General features: G+C 34.3%; 1 protein-coding gene and 1 long non-coding RNA gene across 2 annotated transcripts; one reads left to right on the top strand and one right to left on the bottom strand.

Moving 5' to 3' along the window:
- Positions 1-15: 15 nt before the first annotated feature.
- On the bottom strand, positions 16-10086 carry LOC136220745 (uncharacterized). Its single transcript, XR_010684707.1, has 3 exons — positions 9910-10086; positions 8049-8151; positions 16-859 (listed from the first exon to the last, which is right to left on the bottom strand). It is a non-coding gene; the product is annotated as an uncharacterized lncRNA (long non-coding RNA).
- Positions 3961-5664, top strand: LOC136217859 (protein BIG GRAIN 1-like E). Its single transcript, XM_066004534.1, has one exon. It carries the CDS (start codon positions 4536-4538, stop codon positions 5478-5480), a length of 945 nt encoding a protein of 314 aa, XP_065860606.1. The 5' UTR covers positions 3961-4535; the 3' UTR covers positions 5481-5664.
- Positions 10087-16292: the final 6206 nt, after the last annotated feature.

Here is a 16292-nt window from a genome sequence, read left to right as displayed (position 1 = left end):
TTCAGAGGTTAGGTTTCTGGTCCAGGCCCATGTGAACGCCACACTACTATTACACCAAAAATATAGAACCGAAAACACTAATTGTAAGTAGGATTCTAGACTCCAGAATCAACCAAAAGAAAACAATGGTCACATTCACAAAATTTCAACTATTGCTATTACAAGTACTTGGAAAAATTAGATTGCAGCCTATCATGTTATGGAAAAAGACAAGAATAGTCACATCCAAAGGTTGGATTTTTATATTTTTGCAAAATAAGATACAAATTAACTTATCAGAGGAGATCAAATTTAACCTCTACTTAGAAATCAGTCTAATTTTAAAACTAACATTTATTAGTTAGTGAAATATAAGGTTAATTGATGGAAAAATAGTGTTTTTCATTAACCTGCAATTTCAAACCACAAAAATGTTGAAAGCTAGAAAGTAGTTGGAACATAAAATTAGATGTGAAAAAAAAACCCTCATTTTAATCAATTGGACTTAAAATTACACTACCTACTACTAAAGTGTTAGGCTTAATATTATTAAAAAAAAAAAATTACTTAAAAGGTAAATTTATATCTTATCCGTACCTTGGATGAGGCAACTTGTGGTTATACTTCTTCTTGCAGGGACCATCCTATACATTTACATTTTCCTCATATAGAACTAATGCTTAAAATTGACCATACCTTATCATCATAACTGAACTGTCATCGTCATCTAACTCAGATCTCCTTCTACTGAAATTTGCTTGCAGATAAATTCTACTCACTTTTATCTAATATGCATGCCACGTGTGGACTTTTAGTCGGCAGTCAGCATTTCACACGTGTGTTCCACATCACACGGTTGTAGCATGTGATCTCTGTCTCCCTTCCAACACCAAAGGATGGGTTAAGAAGAAAAATTGAATATTATCCATGTATGTAAGCCTGTGCATAGTTGCAGTACTTTGCACTTAAAAAGGTTGCTAATTAAACTAATATCCAATAATTGTATCTTTTTTCTCTTTATTTGTTGTATGGCTCTGCTCTACTTATTTATTCTAAATAAATCCAACTTTAATGAGGTGTCCGTAAACCATGAAAGAGACTGTGTGCATGAACGAAATATATATTACATAGTATTTCTCATGCTTGTTGTTGCACATCGTTATCTTTATGTGATGTTATCTTAAGCATACAAATTATTCCTTAATGTCTGCAATTTCTTTTCTTTTCCTTTTAATTAAGCATGTGATAAGCAACAGTATTTCATGAACTCATAAATATTAATATTTAATACATGCATGGAAGTATTAACACCCACCCACCAGCTACCACCAGTTTGACATTTATTTTGCAGTTATGTAGCAAGAGAGATGAGTTGATTTAGTATCTATCTTATGGAACAGTGTAATTTTAAATCTAATATTTGACGCGAGAATGCAATTTTACACCTTGTTAAAAGGGAGATAAGTTTTCTCATTAACAAAAAAAAAAAAAAATATATATATATATATATATATGTAATTTCAAGTTTTATTGGATAGTTAGGACATTAAAAATTGAAAAGTGACTAGAATATGAAATTACACAACAATAAAAAATCGTTTTTTGTTAATCAAACATGAAATTGCACCCTCTGCTAAATTTAGACTTAAAATTACTGTTTGGTAGATAGAAAATAAATCTGCTCTTCCCAATCATCATAGGCTCCATTTGTAGTAATAATAAAAGATATTTATGTTTTTTCCATTCATTTTAGATGGCTAATCAGCCAGCTGTACATTATATGAAGACAATTATATCTATAATCTGAAAACTAGATATAGACTGAAAAGCTAGAAGTACTCTTCTGATTTGTTAAGTTTCAACCACAAACTGAATAAAACAGAAGAAAATTGATGTAAAATAACTTATTCGAATTGAATTAGCTAGTTAGGAATTAAATAAGATTTAACTGAATTAAAAATTACTGTTTAGCGTTTCTCTTTAAAAGCGAGTTAAGTTGTTGGTCCACTCAGCTAATAAAGATACTGGTCCACCCTAATCTTAATGATGATATGACTCAATGGTGAATTTTATATGGAATTTTCCTGTACGATAAATTTATCAACTTTTGTAGTAATTCCCTCTATCTCTATAATGTCATACAGATACTTCAGTTATCATAATTCTACTTGTTAAAACCGATTCTCTTTCTTTCTTTTAATCTGCAAAACTACCACTGCATCTGTACAGATAAGGATGTTCAAATCCAAACTACAATAAAGAAAATCATGGAAGAAATCATCATTTTCCCTAGTACTGTTAAAAAGGAACATGAAGCGATATATACAGCAAGATTCACGTAACTTAGAAATTAAATGAATTGGGATTAAGTCTTAACGAAGTTGGAATTGTAAACAAGTCAGCGTAATTAACCTGAAAAATAAATGAGTCGGATTGTGAATTGACTCACCAACTCATTATAACCCATGTAATTTTTAATGAGTTGAAAGGGCGTGTCACCTCGACCCACATAACCCATTTATGGAAGAAAAATAGATAGAACTTGAGAAGAGATTGTAGAATTTCTCATGGATTTCAATGAATTGAAGTCTAATCAAGATGCTAACTCGATTTGTTGTATTTAGTTGAATTATAATTTATTAAGTTGAATTTCAGCTTGTTTTGTTGGAATATGGAGTTCATAATTAATGTTTTGTATGTGTTTAATTGATGTATTAAATTAAATGTTAAAAATTTTGAATTTAACTTGTATTTTTTAATTTTATGTATTTTTTAAATATTATATATGTTTAGAAATATTAAATATTAGTCATGTTAATTTGGATTTAGAAATTCTAGTTTATTGTTGTCAAAAAGGTTAAATTGATTGGTAGGTTTATAACATGTAACATGTTTAGTATAATATCGGGCCGTGTTATTTTGGACGGTACATATGTTGCGATGGATGTGTGGCCATATGAAAAAGGATCGGGTGAGGAGTGAAATAATTAGGATGAAAGTAAAGGTTACATCTATTGAGAATAAAATAAGGGAAAATCGACTAAGGTAGTTTAACCATGTAAGACGAAGAGTGCAGTTAGAAGGATTGAAGAGTGGCAAAAGGATACAATGGTAAAGTGTAGGGGAAGATCTAAACCAATTTGGAAGATGGTGATTGAGAGTGATATGAGTTTACGGGGGAATTGAGGAAAATATGATAGTAGATAAGACTGAGTGGAGGAAGAAAATTTATGTTGTTGTTTCACGGTTTCGTATGACGGTTTATGTTAGCTGATCCCGAATAGTTTCGGAAATAAAGGTCTGTTGTTGTAATTGTGTCAATCCGTTATTAAATGAGATGTGTCAGGATTAACTACTAGTAGTCAGACATGACACGTTCATAACTTGTAACCTATATCGGCACCTCTACATTTCCTTCACACAGTAAAATAAGAAAAAAAAAAGGTAATAACTACTATTACAGAAAACTGAATTAACTTTAGTATGGTGATATTGAGTGGTTTTTACTTGCAAATTCTTAATTTTCAGAATCTGCAGGAAAAATGTAGAAAAGAAAATTACTCTAGTTTTACACTGCAGTCCACAAGTTTTGTCGTTTTGTTTTATGAATTTTGAATTGTTAGTCTCCTTGGTCTCTTATGTAACTTTTCCCATGGAATAAACTCTCTAACTTGATAGCTAATTTAAAAAAAAAAAAAAAAAGTAAAAGAAGACCCAACTAGATATTACTGGGGCCATATAATTGATTTTATGCCGGTAAAGATATATTACAGCAAATAAATTACTTGAATTATATCAAATTCCAAATAATTAAAGAGTGAATTTCAAGCTCTCAAAAGTAGGGTAGTACCTAACAAGTTCTCCAACTTCATAATGAAGCAAGACTCCAAGAGTTAACATTTAACTGAACTGCTTAGGTGCACTTAAGGTACTAAAATTCATTTTTAAGCCTCAAAAGTTTGTCTGGTTAGTCTCTTAAAAGATCTTCTAAGTGACAAGAAAAGATCAAATTATACACCCACATTAGTCTTCAAATGTGAACTAAATGAAATGAGAAGAGTTGATGATAATCACATAAAAGCCAAGGGCCAGAAACACATGACATGGTGATACAGCCCCCATAGCCAACATCCACTCAAAAGCCAATCCCACTAAAACAGAATACTACCCTAGAATCCAAGGAAGCACAGCGCCTTTGCTACCCACCATACCCAACAAAACCTTTGATTTTCACAGTACTAGAAGGATGAAAGATGTTTCCTGTTATACCCCACTCCTCTTCTATAAACTTATAAAGCACAAAATTTACATCAAAATGTGGGTCTCTTCCAAGAACACTCTTCATAGTATAATACTATACGCATTGCAATAACATTTTATTTATCATAACATAAACACCACCCTCCCACCTCTCTCAATCATTTCAAAACCATCCCCTCTCTATAATTCTCACAACCTTCCTTCCCTCCCTTTCTACTCTTTCTTCTCTACCTTCCATACCTGTGATATAACTTCCAAAACCACCAAATCAGAAGCTTTCTAAATTTTCTCCAAGCATGTCCATTACAGGACTATCAGAAAATACGGGTAAACTTTACAAGAAATCCATTCATCACCGAAATGATTCTGATGAGCTTGATGTTTTTGAGGCAGCTAGGTATTATCATGAAGCTGCGGGCTATAATAGTGGTGCAACTTGCACACAGAACGTATTGAGAGAAGAGCATAAGTATCCTTGGAGAGGAGGAAGAATGAGCTTGGACATACCAATGAGAAATCCAATACCTCAACAATCTCATATAGTGGAAAAGCAAATATTGAAAGAGAAGAAATGCAAGCAACCAAGCTCTCCTGGAGGTCGGTTAGCTAGTTTCTTGAATTCTCTTTTCAATCAAACAAGCTCTAAAAAGAAGAAATCGAAATCTGCTACACAGTCAATGAGAGATGAAGATGAAAGCCCGGGTGGACGAAGGAAAAGGAGGAGCAGCATTAGTCATTTTCGAAGCTCAAGCAGTACTACTGATACAAAATCTTTATATTCTTCATCAAGCTCAGGATTTAGAACACCCCCTCCTAACGCAAACACTCCTACCAAGAACTACAGAGATTTTAAAAGCTATTCAGATAACAAACAAGTAATTTCCGTGCCGAAGCACAGCACAACCTGCCAGAAGGAGCTATTGGATGACAATAGGAACAAAAATTTATCTTGGTTGGACGAGAAAAATAAATTCAGTGAAGGATTTCCTGAAAAACCAAAGAACCATGGTAATCGATGCATAGAGAACGATAGGACATGGGTTAATCAATATCAATCAGAAGAGAAGGAATTTAAAAAGTTCAAAGAGGTTGATGATGGAGCTGAAAGTGATTCAAGTTCTGATTTATTTGAGTTGCAAAACTGTGACTTGGGTATCTATTCTAGCGGTCTGCCAGTTTACGAGACAACACACATGGATAGCATCAAAAGGGGAACACCAATTTCCAATGGCACTATCTGAGAATGTACATTGATTTCCCCTCTGTTATTTTAATTTTTAGAGATTTTACAATTCTTTTCTTAAGCCAATCTGCTTTCTCTGCTATTTCTTTGTATGTACAGTGTGTCATGTTTCTTTGTCTTTCTTTTTTTTTTCTTCTACATTTTGTTTTATGGGAATGGATTTCATGAACATTAAAAGTCTACCATTGGATTTTCTTGCTTAGATTGTGGCGTGATTTTTAAATTGTCCACTAATTTGATAGAGAAGCCAAGCATTATTAACCCATGGGGGCTACACCTTTTTACTTTTGACTTTGCAAAAGAAGCAATACTACTGCATCATTTCCCTCCTGCCTTCTCAATTATGAAAGGCCAACTAATATCCCTTCATGCCCTTAGGATAAAAGGATGCAAAAATGGAAATAAAACGAAATTATTGAACAAAATAGCCATCCTTAAAAGGGTATCCTGAAGGTATCAGATGATATAATAGCTATCCAACCGAGATTTCCATTAAACTTTGAAGTTTTTTCTATTTCCTAAAAATTGCCAGAAGCAAAAGAATTAACTCAATGAATTTCTCTAGCTTAAGCAAATGGAGAATCCAACAAAAGAAGATAGAATTTGGGAAGAGGATTTCTAGAATTTACAGAATTTAAGCAAGCTTGAATTCATTATCCACAAGGTAGGATGAAGAAGGCATTTGATTTGAAAAAATTTAGTCAAAAGTTGTTCAGTACGGAAACAATAATATTCTCCATATAATTCACTTTATATTAGCAAAACTCAAATTATTAGAGGTTTATGCATTGCTGTCCAATCATTTAATCAAGACAGAAAGGTATGCTAATGCTAATTTTCACTGCATTAGCGACAGAATCAAGACAAAAACCAGAAGAGGCCCATCAAGATCAGAATATTAGTTTTGCTTAAACTAATCTCAACTTTTGAAATACATTGATTAGGGGAAAAGGGAAAGCTAAACAATTGATAAAATCATAATGTGCATGGAACTTTTCTTAAACAGAATTAGATAGCCACTAAAGTATTTACTGTATAATATCCTTTGGCCTTGCAAAAAGTCAGCATCTGTCTGTTTCTGTTAGTTTTAATTTAACCGTTGTTAAAGGCGCGCCTTACGCAAGGCTCAAGGTAGTGAGCCTTGATTGCACAAGGTGAGGCGCAGTTTAAAAGGCTCTCACCTTGTGTGCCTCGCCTGGGCTTCGGAGCCTGAGTCCGGAGACGCCTCAGTAACATATACTGTTTTCACTAGGGTTTTTTTACTGTTTTATGTAAAACAAATGGTTGATTAATCTCAACCACTAATCTAATCTAAATTATCTTAATTTTAGCCCTTGATCTAAATAAGAATATCAAATGACGTAAATATAGAAAGACTAGAGAGGGATTAAGAGCAGAGTCATGTAAAGAATAGTCTCCACGCAAACAGAAACTGCAACACACAGAAGAACCAGCAGAGAACGTGCAGCCTGGATAAAGATGTTAAGTATATGTTAATTTCTTCTATGAAGTATGAACTTAACTTTGTGTTTTTGACATTTCGTATTATGTCTGTGTTTTTTTTTTGTTTATGCTTTAACTAGTAATAGAGTATTAGTGATATTGATATCAACTATTGATATGCTTTAACTTGTAATAGAGTATATACTTTTTATTTTATTTTTTGCGTTCTGTGTTCTTCAGGCGCGCGCCTTGCATTGCGCCTTGAACCTAGGCTCCATGACCCCTTAACGCTAGGACCCCTTAGCACCTTAGTGCACCTTGCGCCTTTAACAACTATGAATTTAACATAATACAAACACCAAACAAATTTAGTCCTACCTAGTTTGGAGTTCTTATTTACATATGTTTCAGGGATAACATTCAATAAGAACCAATATCTGTATTTTTTTTCCAAATTTCAGATTGGTGAATCAAGACCAGCTAAGTCCTTATCAAGAAAGCATGAGTCTCTTCCACCCACACAAGCATATATATATATATATATATATATATATATATATATATATATATATATATATATATAAAGCTTAAAGTTATATAGGAATAGAGTGATGATGAACACTAAGGATTAGGCTTTAGAAAGAATTATGTGCATAAATGATGCACGGAGCACCAAAAAGGTAACAAGAAGGCATGATACAGGCAAATGATGCATAGTGCATCAAAGAGGGTCATGGTAATGTAAAGCACAAAGCAAGTGGGTGGAGGGCCCAAAAATTCGTTTATTCAAAAAGAGATGTCTTATTGTCATGAGAAGGTTGATAGATATATACAGATAAGAATTTCTTCTTCTTTTTTGGTAGAAACACATAATTAACGATGTTATAAGCTTTTCTGTGGACAGTCAAATCTGTAATCCTTTTTTAGAAGTTCGGAAAAAAATGCTAAGTTCTTGTTTAATTTATCAATAGTTGCTTCATTTGTTTGAAGATGAAAAAGAAAAAACTATATGGCCCTAAGCCTAGCAATTGTGTCAAAAAAGATAATTTGGACTGGTAATGGACAAAAGTAAAAAAATAACATATATACAATTATAAAATAAAGAAAAATCTTGTGATTTTACCTCGTCAAAAGTACATAAGCTACAAATGAGCTTTTGCTCCATGGTACTAAAGTAAAGTGAGCTTCGAAGCTGTGTGGATACAAGTTTGAATTGCAGTTAAGCCCTGTAAACCCCAAAATAAAAGTATTAAAGCTAGCACTCGAACTTTGTACCCCCAGTTCTGCAACAAGAAAAATGAATTTTGAAAATAATAATAACAATCCTGGAAAGCATATGAGAAGTTGTTTACATGAATAATTAAGCATACGTAAAGTTGGATTGAAAAGAAATTCAATTGAAAAGCAGGTAGTAAAAGTGGTATTATAGAAATTCGTTGTGAAAGAAGGAAATTCAATTCATACTTGAGCATGAAGATAAGTACTCTGATAATGATAATAGCTATACGGCCGCTCAATGTAAGTAATCTATTAATGTAAGTAATCTATTCGAGGATATCAAGATCACTGATAATATCGCAGCACAATTCAAATACTTTACAGTGCCAGAATCAAGAAAATCTGAAACACACAGATAAAATTGATGTCAAGGAAAGCTCTATTTAAATTGATTGTATCCATCTTTCTTAAATGACTTTGCATTATCATCCCCTACAAACAGATACCTAAAAAGCTGCCCAAGACAAAATGAAAATTAGAAAACAACTGAACTCTGTTGATTATTATTAATCCAGCATATAACGATGCATCACACATATGTACTATATAAACAACATGCCAACATCTCAGTAGCAATTAATTTTGTGAACAGAAAGTATACGGCACTAATTCCTGTAAAGCCGCCCTTATAAGTGTATATACCTATTTCCTTCTTAATCCATCCGTGTGCCACAAAAGCCCTTTCTCTTGATATATGGCTAAAGCTAACATCTCTTAATCTCGATCAAAACCCCATTTCCATTAAAAAACTTTTAAAATTAACAGTCAAAACCTATATATATGTATGTTTGTATGTATGGATGAAAAACGATTCTGCAACAAAGCAACTACGTGAAGACCACTTCAGAAGTTAATGTCTGTACTCAAGAAACAAAATGCATGTTTCCCCACTCCCAAAGCTATATGAAGGACAAGAATCCAAATTGAAGCATAAAGCTTCCTAATTCTATACCATAACTCAATCAATAAGCCTCCTATACAAACCCCAATACAGTAGAAGGTGAATATGCCATTTGTTTATATTTAGATTGGCTAACTCCCTACTTTGCAACACTCTCCAAATTTGTTACTGGTATCACCTTGACGCGCCAAACCAATAATATGAATTGATACTAAAATTATTTGAGCTGGAAGTCACTAAAACATTGTTATTTATAAGATCAATTAGACAAGCAGTAACCAACTATATTGCTCTCACTACTCCGGCTGCTAAACATTACTGTTTTTATTGTTTAAATTTCATGTCTATGCAGAATAGCATGATAGAACACTAAACTCAAAGCAAGATCATAATCTGAAAGAAAAATTTGATAGTAGCATTGATATATTTGACTAATCCAAGAGTCGAAATCTTGAAGACAAGACAAGAAATCACTTGCAGAATGCAGAAGGTGGATCAACCAACCTAACGGTAGCCGGGCTCCGGGACATTACTACCACGGCTACTATCGACCCGAGCCCAAGCCCAAAGGTAAAGTTATAAGGCCGTAACAAGCATAATTATCCTGGTAGCTGGTACCAAATTGATTGCTCATCAAGTTTACAAGGAAAATATCAGCGGCGATTGAACTCTTTACGAACGAGATTACACAATTAATTAATCACTTGAATAATTACACATTTTTCTTCGGGAAAAAAAAAAATCGAACTAAGATGACAATTCGGCAGCAAAATCAAATAGGCGTAGAAAATGAATCACAGATTACCTTGTAAAAGTAGAAGAATTCAATGATCTCAAACCCATTAATTCTCAGACTTGGTCAAAATCCACAATGCTTAACCCCTGATGATTGATTCAGGGGAACTGAATTGTGCATGCTCAAACAATCCTCGTCTACTACATGAAGTGAAGCGTATATTGATTCGTTTCCTCCTCCCTGAGTTGAGATTTTGGAATTGATTTGCACCTCCAAATTGGCGCCTGTTTAACGATTTAAAGAGCGACGGCCTAAAGATAAATATTGGGCTCATAGCCTCATAGCCTACCTGGGCTCGACTTGATTATGTTATAACATTCTAGAGATTCACCAACTATTCCACTATTTAATTTACAATAATTCCTTTTCAAAAAAAAAAAAAAATTTACAAAAATTCTGAATTTCCTACAGTTATTTAACTGTCGCTTTGTTTCACCAGTTGCTGTTTATTATTTGTTGTTTATTGTTTGGTGTCTGCCAGTGAAAAACAGATATTAATTGATTTTTCAATTAAAAATATTTGTTCCGAACTTTTACTAAACACTTTTTTTTCTTTTATTTAGACTTGAAAGACAAAAAAAAAACAATTCTAAAAAATGAAAACAAACAGACACTAAATATTAATTATATCTAAAATTTGTTATTAATACCGTTACAAATAATCTGTCAAAATGTTAACAACTAAATGTTCTACATATAACTCAATCACGAAAAAATGATCAAAACATCTAATATGTTTATTATGTTATTAAAGTTGTTACAAACAACCTACCAAAATATATAAAACTGTTTAAATTTATTAAAAATCTTGTTTGGAAAATCTTCAAATTAGTTCGTTTAAATTTTTCGTTAAATAAAAATAAATTTAATAGTATTTGAAAACATTAGATAAATTTGAACATTCTCAAAAGCAATAGCAACAAATTTCTAATGAATGTTTTAGTTTTTTTCAAGTAAATATAAACTATAATTAATATATAGAATTTTATTATTTCATTCAAGTTCACCCAACTAATCCTAAAATAAAAAATCTTCAAATATGCCATGCATTGAATTTTGCAAATATTATATTATGAATTGGTGTCACTAAATTTATTGGAAAAAAATAATTTTACTTTTATTATGTACAATAGTATAATATAGTTCCCATGGTAATAAGAAAAAAGTAGCTCAATTTTATCCTTGAAAAGATGTATATCATTAATTCATAGTGATATTTATTTACATAGTGATAACTATCTGAACTTGGTAACATGTCTCAACCATGATGATGATCTGATATCGTACTAGAGCCTGTAAAACAATAAACAATTCAGACGGGTTGGAGTCCGGCAAACTCGCTCTAATGTCTAGGTGAGTTTGTGATTTAGGAACGAATGAAGGGTATGGACTAGTTTAGAGATAGTAGTCAACGTACCGTAAATGGTACCTACTTAGCCAAAGCTACACCATGAAAACAATAAGGGAAACGAACCAAGCGGAGGCCAAGAATTTTTAACTCCACATATAAACACTTACGCTATCGGTGCTAGAACGCGCAAATTGATCCAGCAACTCTGAAAACAAATCAACCTTCGAAGGTACTGGAAAAGGCTCTATGACATAGGCAACGCCGATAGAAGTAAACCCAGTACCTATGGACAAGGCATTAGAGCCGACAACATAGGAACAAAGCACAGGGACAATATGAGCAATGGGAACTTTACTCTCCCATCCCCCCGGAGACAGTTTTTGTCCTCTTCATGGAGGATGTAGGAGCATAATGGCAGAATCTTTTCACCTTTATCCTTACGCCAACAGACGATGGAGCTGCACCCTGTGAAGGCTGAGCCCCACTTGGAGCAATTTTCTTCTTAAGCAGGTCCATATGTTTCTCCACAAGGATAACAATGGCTTTACCAAGGGATTTCTCGGTATTCTGGTCAGCAGCAGTTGAAGGAGTGGAAGGGGGAACCTTGTATGAAGCCCATAGTTCAACCTTGTCTTCTGAAGCATTCATTTTATTGGTGATTGCCTCTCCTCATAGATCACTAAGTTCAGCCTTCTCTTCCGAAGCATTCATGATATTGGTGATTGCGTCTCTTGGCACATCACTCTAAAGCTTACTCATGTTTTCTGTGAAAGAGGGAAGATTTCCTTCAACATAAATTGTTTTTTCAGTAGCCATGCCATTATCTGCTTCAAACCCCACCTCGGACACACCTAGGGGCGGGGTGGGGGCGGTTTTGCATCCCCCATTCCGCCCCCAATATTTTCGGTGGCGGTTTCGGGGAATCCCAAAAAAATATTCAAGAATTTTTTGGCACCCACACCCGCCTGCACGGTTCTCCATGGGTTTCGGAGAACTTCCAATCCCCAAATAAAATTTAAAAAATTATCCAAATTAAAAAATTACCCAATCCCCACCACGTGTTACGGGTATAAAATATCAGTTTAGAGCAGCAATAAAATGAAATTATAAAATATAACTTTAGAGCAGCAATAAAACAAAATTAAAGTACTGATATAATAAAAAAAAACATAGCATTCAGTATCAGTACTAATATAATAAAAAAAACTCAGCATTCAATCAGTGTTCTAAAAATCGGCCAAGGCGGCCGCCTAGGCGGGAATTTTTAGAACACCGTCCCGATTTTCACTAATCACGCGGTATAAATCGGTTGACCGATTTTTGGCCGCCTAGGCGGTCTGAGGCGGTCCTAGGCGGGTCTAGGCGGCTTCCAGGCAGTCCTAGGCGGCTCTCAGACGGCCTTTTTGAAAAAAATTGGTCCTTAAATTTTATGTCAACTTTTTTAATTTTAAAAAAAATATTAAATAACAAAAAAATAAAAATAAAAAACCTTAAACTATTAAATTTATTTTTAAGAATATTAATTTTATTTTATTTTGATACATTTTATTATAAATATTATTTTGTTGATCTATTTGTTATTTTTTTTAAGGACATTAATATAAATAATATTAAAATATATATGTTTTTCTATCCTAAATATTTTATATTATTATTTTTACATAGTATAATTTATATATTAATGGTATTTATATAATACTTTATTTAATAAAAAATAAATAAATATAAAAAATACAAATCCGATTAATCCATATTAATCGCCGATTAATCACCGATTAATCAGTAAGGGCCCTTTTCGCCCGACTAGCGCCTAGTGTCTTTTAAAACCTTGCATTCAATATATACCAAGAGTAGCAATAAAACTAAATTAAATTATTGTAGATGTAGATAATAGTATTAGTTAACTTATTACAATACTGGTTATTTCTGAATCACATTTAAATACTAATTATCTTATATATATATATATATATATATATATATATATATATATATATATATATAATATTTTATTTTATTGTTTGGGGATTTTTCGAAGATTTTACGGTCGGCTTTTCGGGGGCGGTTTGCGGATCCCCACGGTTCGGGGATAGTAATACCCAGCCCCGCATCCAAAATTTTCGGTTTTCCCTTGCCCTGTCGGTTCGGATCCCACGGTTTTCGATTTTTCCCCGCCCCATTGCCACCCCTAAACACACCCCCGGAAAAAAGCAGGTGGCGTCTCATCTTCCTCCAAATCCACAATAATAGAAGGGTTTGTGGATGCAATCACTACCCTAATAGGAACACCACAAGAAATAGGAATGGCTGCCAAAGGCACAATACTAGTCCTAGTAGCGCGAGAGGCCGAGGTTGAAGCTGAAAGTCCACCAAGGGTAAAAATGATTATGCTCAAATACCAAAAATATAACATATTTGGAGAAAAATAAGGCACACACCTTCAGCAACCTTTGGTGCACTTCCGTGGGGGGGGGGGTGGGGGAATCCACCTGGCAAGAAGGAAGTCGCAATTGAGGAACTATTGGTTTTCTCCTCAGCCCGAAGCCTAGCAATTTCAGCGCGCCTCCCCAATGCCTTAGCTTCTTCACAGACCCGCCTTTGAGCCTCCTCTCGATGAGCTAAATAATAAAAAAGACATTACTCATATCAAAATCAAGCCAATCAAAACGAAGTATAGATAAAAATACGTTCACTTATCCGCGACAATATGAGCATAAGTAGGAGACCCCTCAAGGTGAACCCGACGTCTATCATCCAACACTAAAAAGGGTTGATTTCACTCCAAGTGACTCACCAGCTGATCCTTAGAGAAGCAAAGGGTCAAACCTCATCAGAATGTTCAAAATTTCCCTTTCATCAGCGGAAAGATAAGGAAGAGCCAAATCTCAGAAGGCATCATTGGCCATGGCTGTCGGATTCTATGAGCAACAGAAGGGAAAGTCAATAGGGTAAAGGGAATCTCCCAAAATATTCCCCTCTTAATCTCTAGATAGATAAATCCCAAACCAACGAGGATTGAAGTTTTTATTGTTTGAAGGTTTATCATTCACAAAGGAAAACAGTCTAGAAGGAACCTTCGAAATGTACAAAGCATCGTCAGTTTGAGGGCAGTAAGGAGTCCAAATATGATGGAAGAGACACCCTATCAAGGCATATCCCAAATCTTCATAAACCTTGGCCAAACCCAAAAGGTCGAGACATGCGTTAGGAGATAGTTGAGCGGGGCATAACCCAAGTTCTCCTAGAACATTTAAGACCCCGTCAGAAATGGGGAGACGTACCCCCATTTTCGAGGAAAATCTCATAGAAATCTAGATGGCTTTCTAGAGCTTCGGTTATTACTTGATCCCGATTAGGAACCCTAACTTCAAGGTGGGCGAATTCTGGGAAATTGGACACCATGGTGGCCAAGGTGAACTCATAAAAAGCAGTAGGCTGCTCAAAGTTATTCAGATGAGAAACCTTGGGTTTCGAGATATTGTTTTTCCTGTTGGAACCTTTGCATTTGCTTTGAGAATTCCCAACACGAACCATGGTAGATAAAAAAAAGGAAGATGAATTTATCACGACAGAGGATAAATTGGGAAAAGGTAAAAAGCTTGGAGAGCTAGAGAGAAAAGGAAATGAAAGAAGAACAGGAAAATCAAAAGATGCAGAAGACAACTGAAGTCTCTCCATCAAAGGAATAAACACTAATCATCAATGAAGACGTCAAAATACAAGACCTTAGAACCATCCCCCAGCTGACACATCAGCACAAATAGAAAAGGTTTTATGAAGATTCCGAAAAAATAAAGATTTGGAGCCAAGTAACAAAATACACCTCTCACAACAAATTTATTATAGAATCCTGAAAGAATGTCTTAAAGACCAAGTGGTGAGGGACATCTGATATCGAGCTAAACGGTGTCATGTGCATTATGTCATCACTACCCTCGTTACGGCATAGGCACAAGACATGACAAAAGCCCAAACACATCCAAGACGGCCCCGACAGGACGGAAACAATTGATGCAGCCCAAGCCCAACGAGCGACGGCCCATCACCAAACATCCAAGCCTCGAAGCCTCAACGCATCAATGGACCTTCTAGAATCATATGAGATAAATGATTCCTCCTACGATTCGGAATCCTTGAGGGATACGGAATTCTAAGCTTATAAGGATTCCTAAAGAGGTGACAACCTTTAAACCTAATCATGCACTATAAATACATGTTTACTATATTATTAATATAATTATAAATAACCTACCAAACTGCACAAAATTGTTTCAGTTTATTCGACAAACTTGTTTGAAATGTGACATAGCGGAAAGTAACAAGAACATAAAAACACGTTGTGAATAGTTGATTAACGCACGAATACCTATCGATAACCCTCAAAATTCAAGAGAACTTTGCAAAAATGAAATCTATTTATTAAATATCAAAAACTAATTATTACAATCGAAATTGTTCCTTAAATAGTAAAAAGAAAAACCCTAAAACTGGTTCCTAAATGGAATAGGAAAAGACTTAAAAAAGAAAAATTACCCAACAGTCCCAAAATAGTAATTCATAATTTTGGAGACCTAAACGAATGAATTTGGGCGAAAAAATATGAACATCACAGCAAAGCAGTGAGTTTTACTCGTTGACCCGTGTTCATCTAAAATAAAATTCGAAACTCAAACTTCGACAGAAATTACAAACTTCTCATATACTAAAATTTTAAAATTTTATCAAATTTTATCAAATTACAAACCTGCAAGTCGATTTTTCAACCGCATCACAAGGTTTGATGTGGGAGTCAAATAACGGCTAAACCAGTCCGTTCAAACAATATGTCAGGTAGACCTGAGCATGGGCTAGTGAGCTCGCCCAAGTCCAGGCTCATTTAGCCGGGTTTGGACACATGAAAATGCTGCCAGGTCCGATCCGGCCCAAGTCCGTATAAACCCGCCAAAAACTATACGGGTTTGGGCTTTACGAATTTTACATTGGTCCGGCCTAGCCCGACCCGGTATACTATATATATAATATATACATATATATTTATATA

This window comes from Euphorbia lathyris, chromosome 2, assembly GCF_963576675.1.
Source record: "Euphorbia lathyris chromosome 2, ddEupLath1.1, whole genome shotgun sequence".
In the NCBI taxonomy this organism is placed as follows: domain Eukaryota; kingdom Viridiplantae; phylum Streptophyta; class Magnoliopsida; order Malpighiales; family Euphorbiaceae; genus Euphorbia; species Euphorbia lathyris.
The sequence above is the reverse complement of the archived record's forward strand: the minus strand, read 5'-3'. Positions and strand labels throughout refer to the sequence as shown.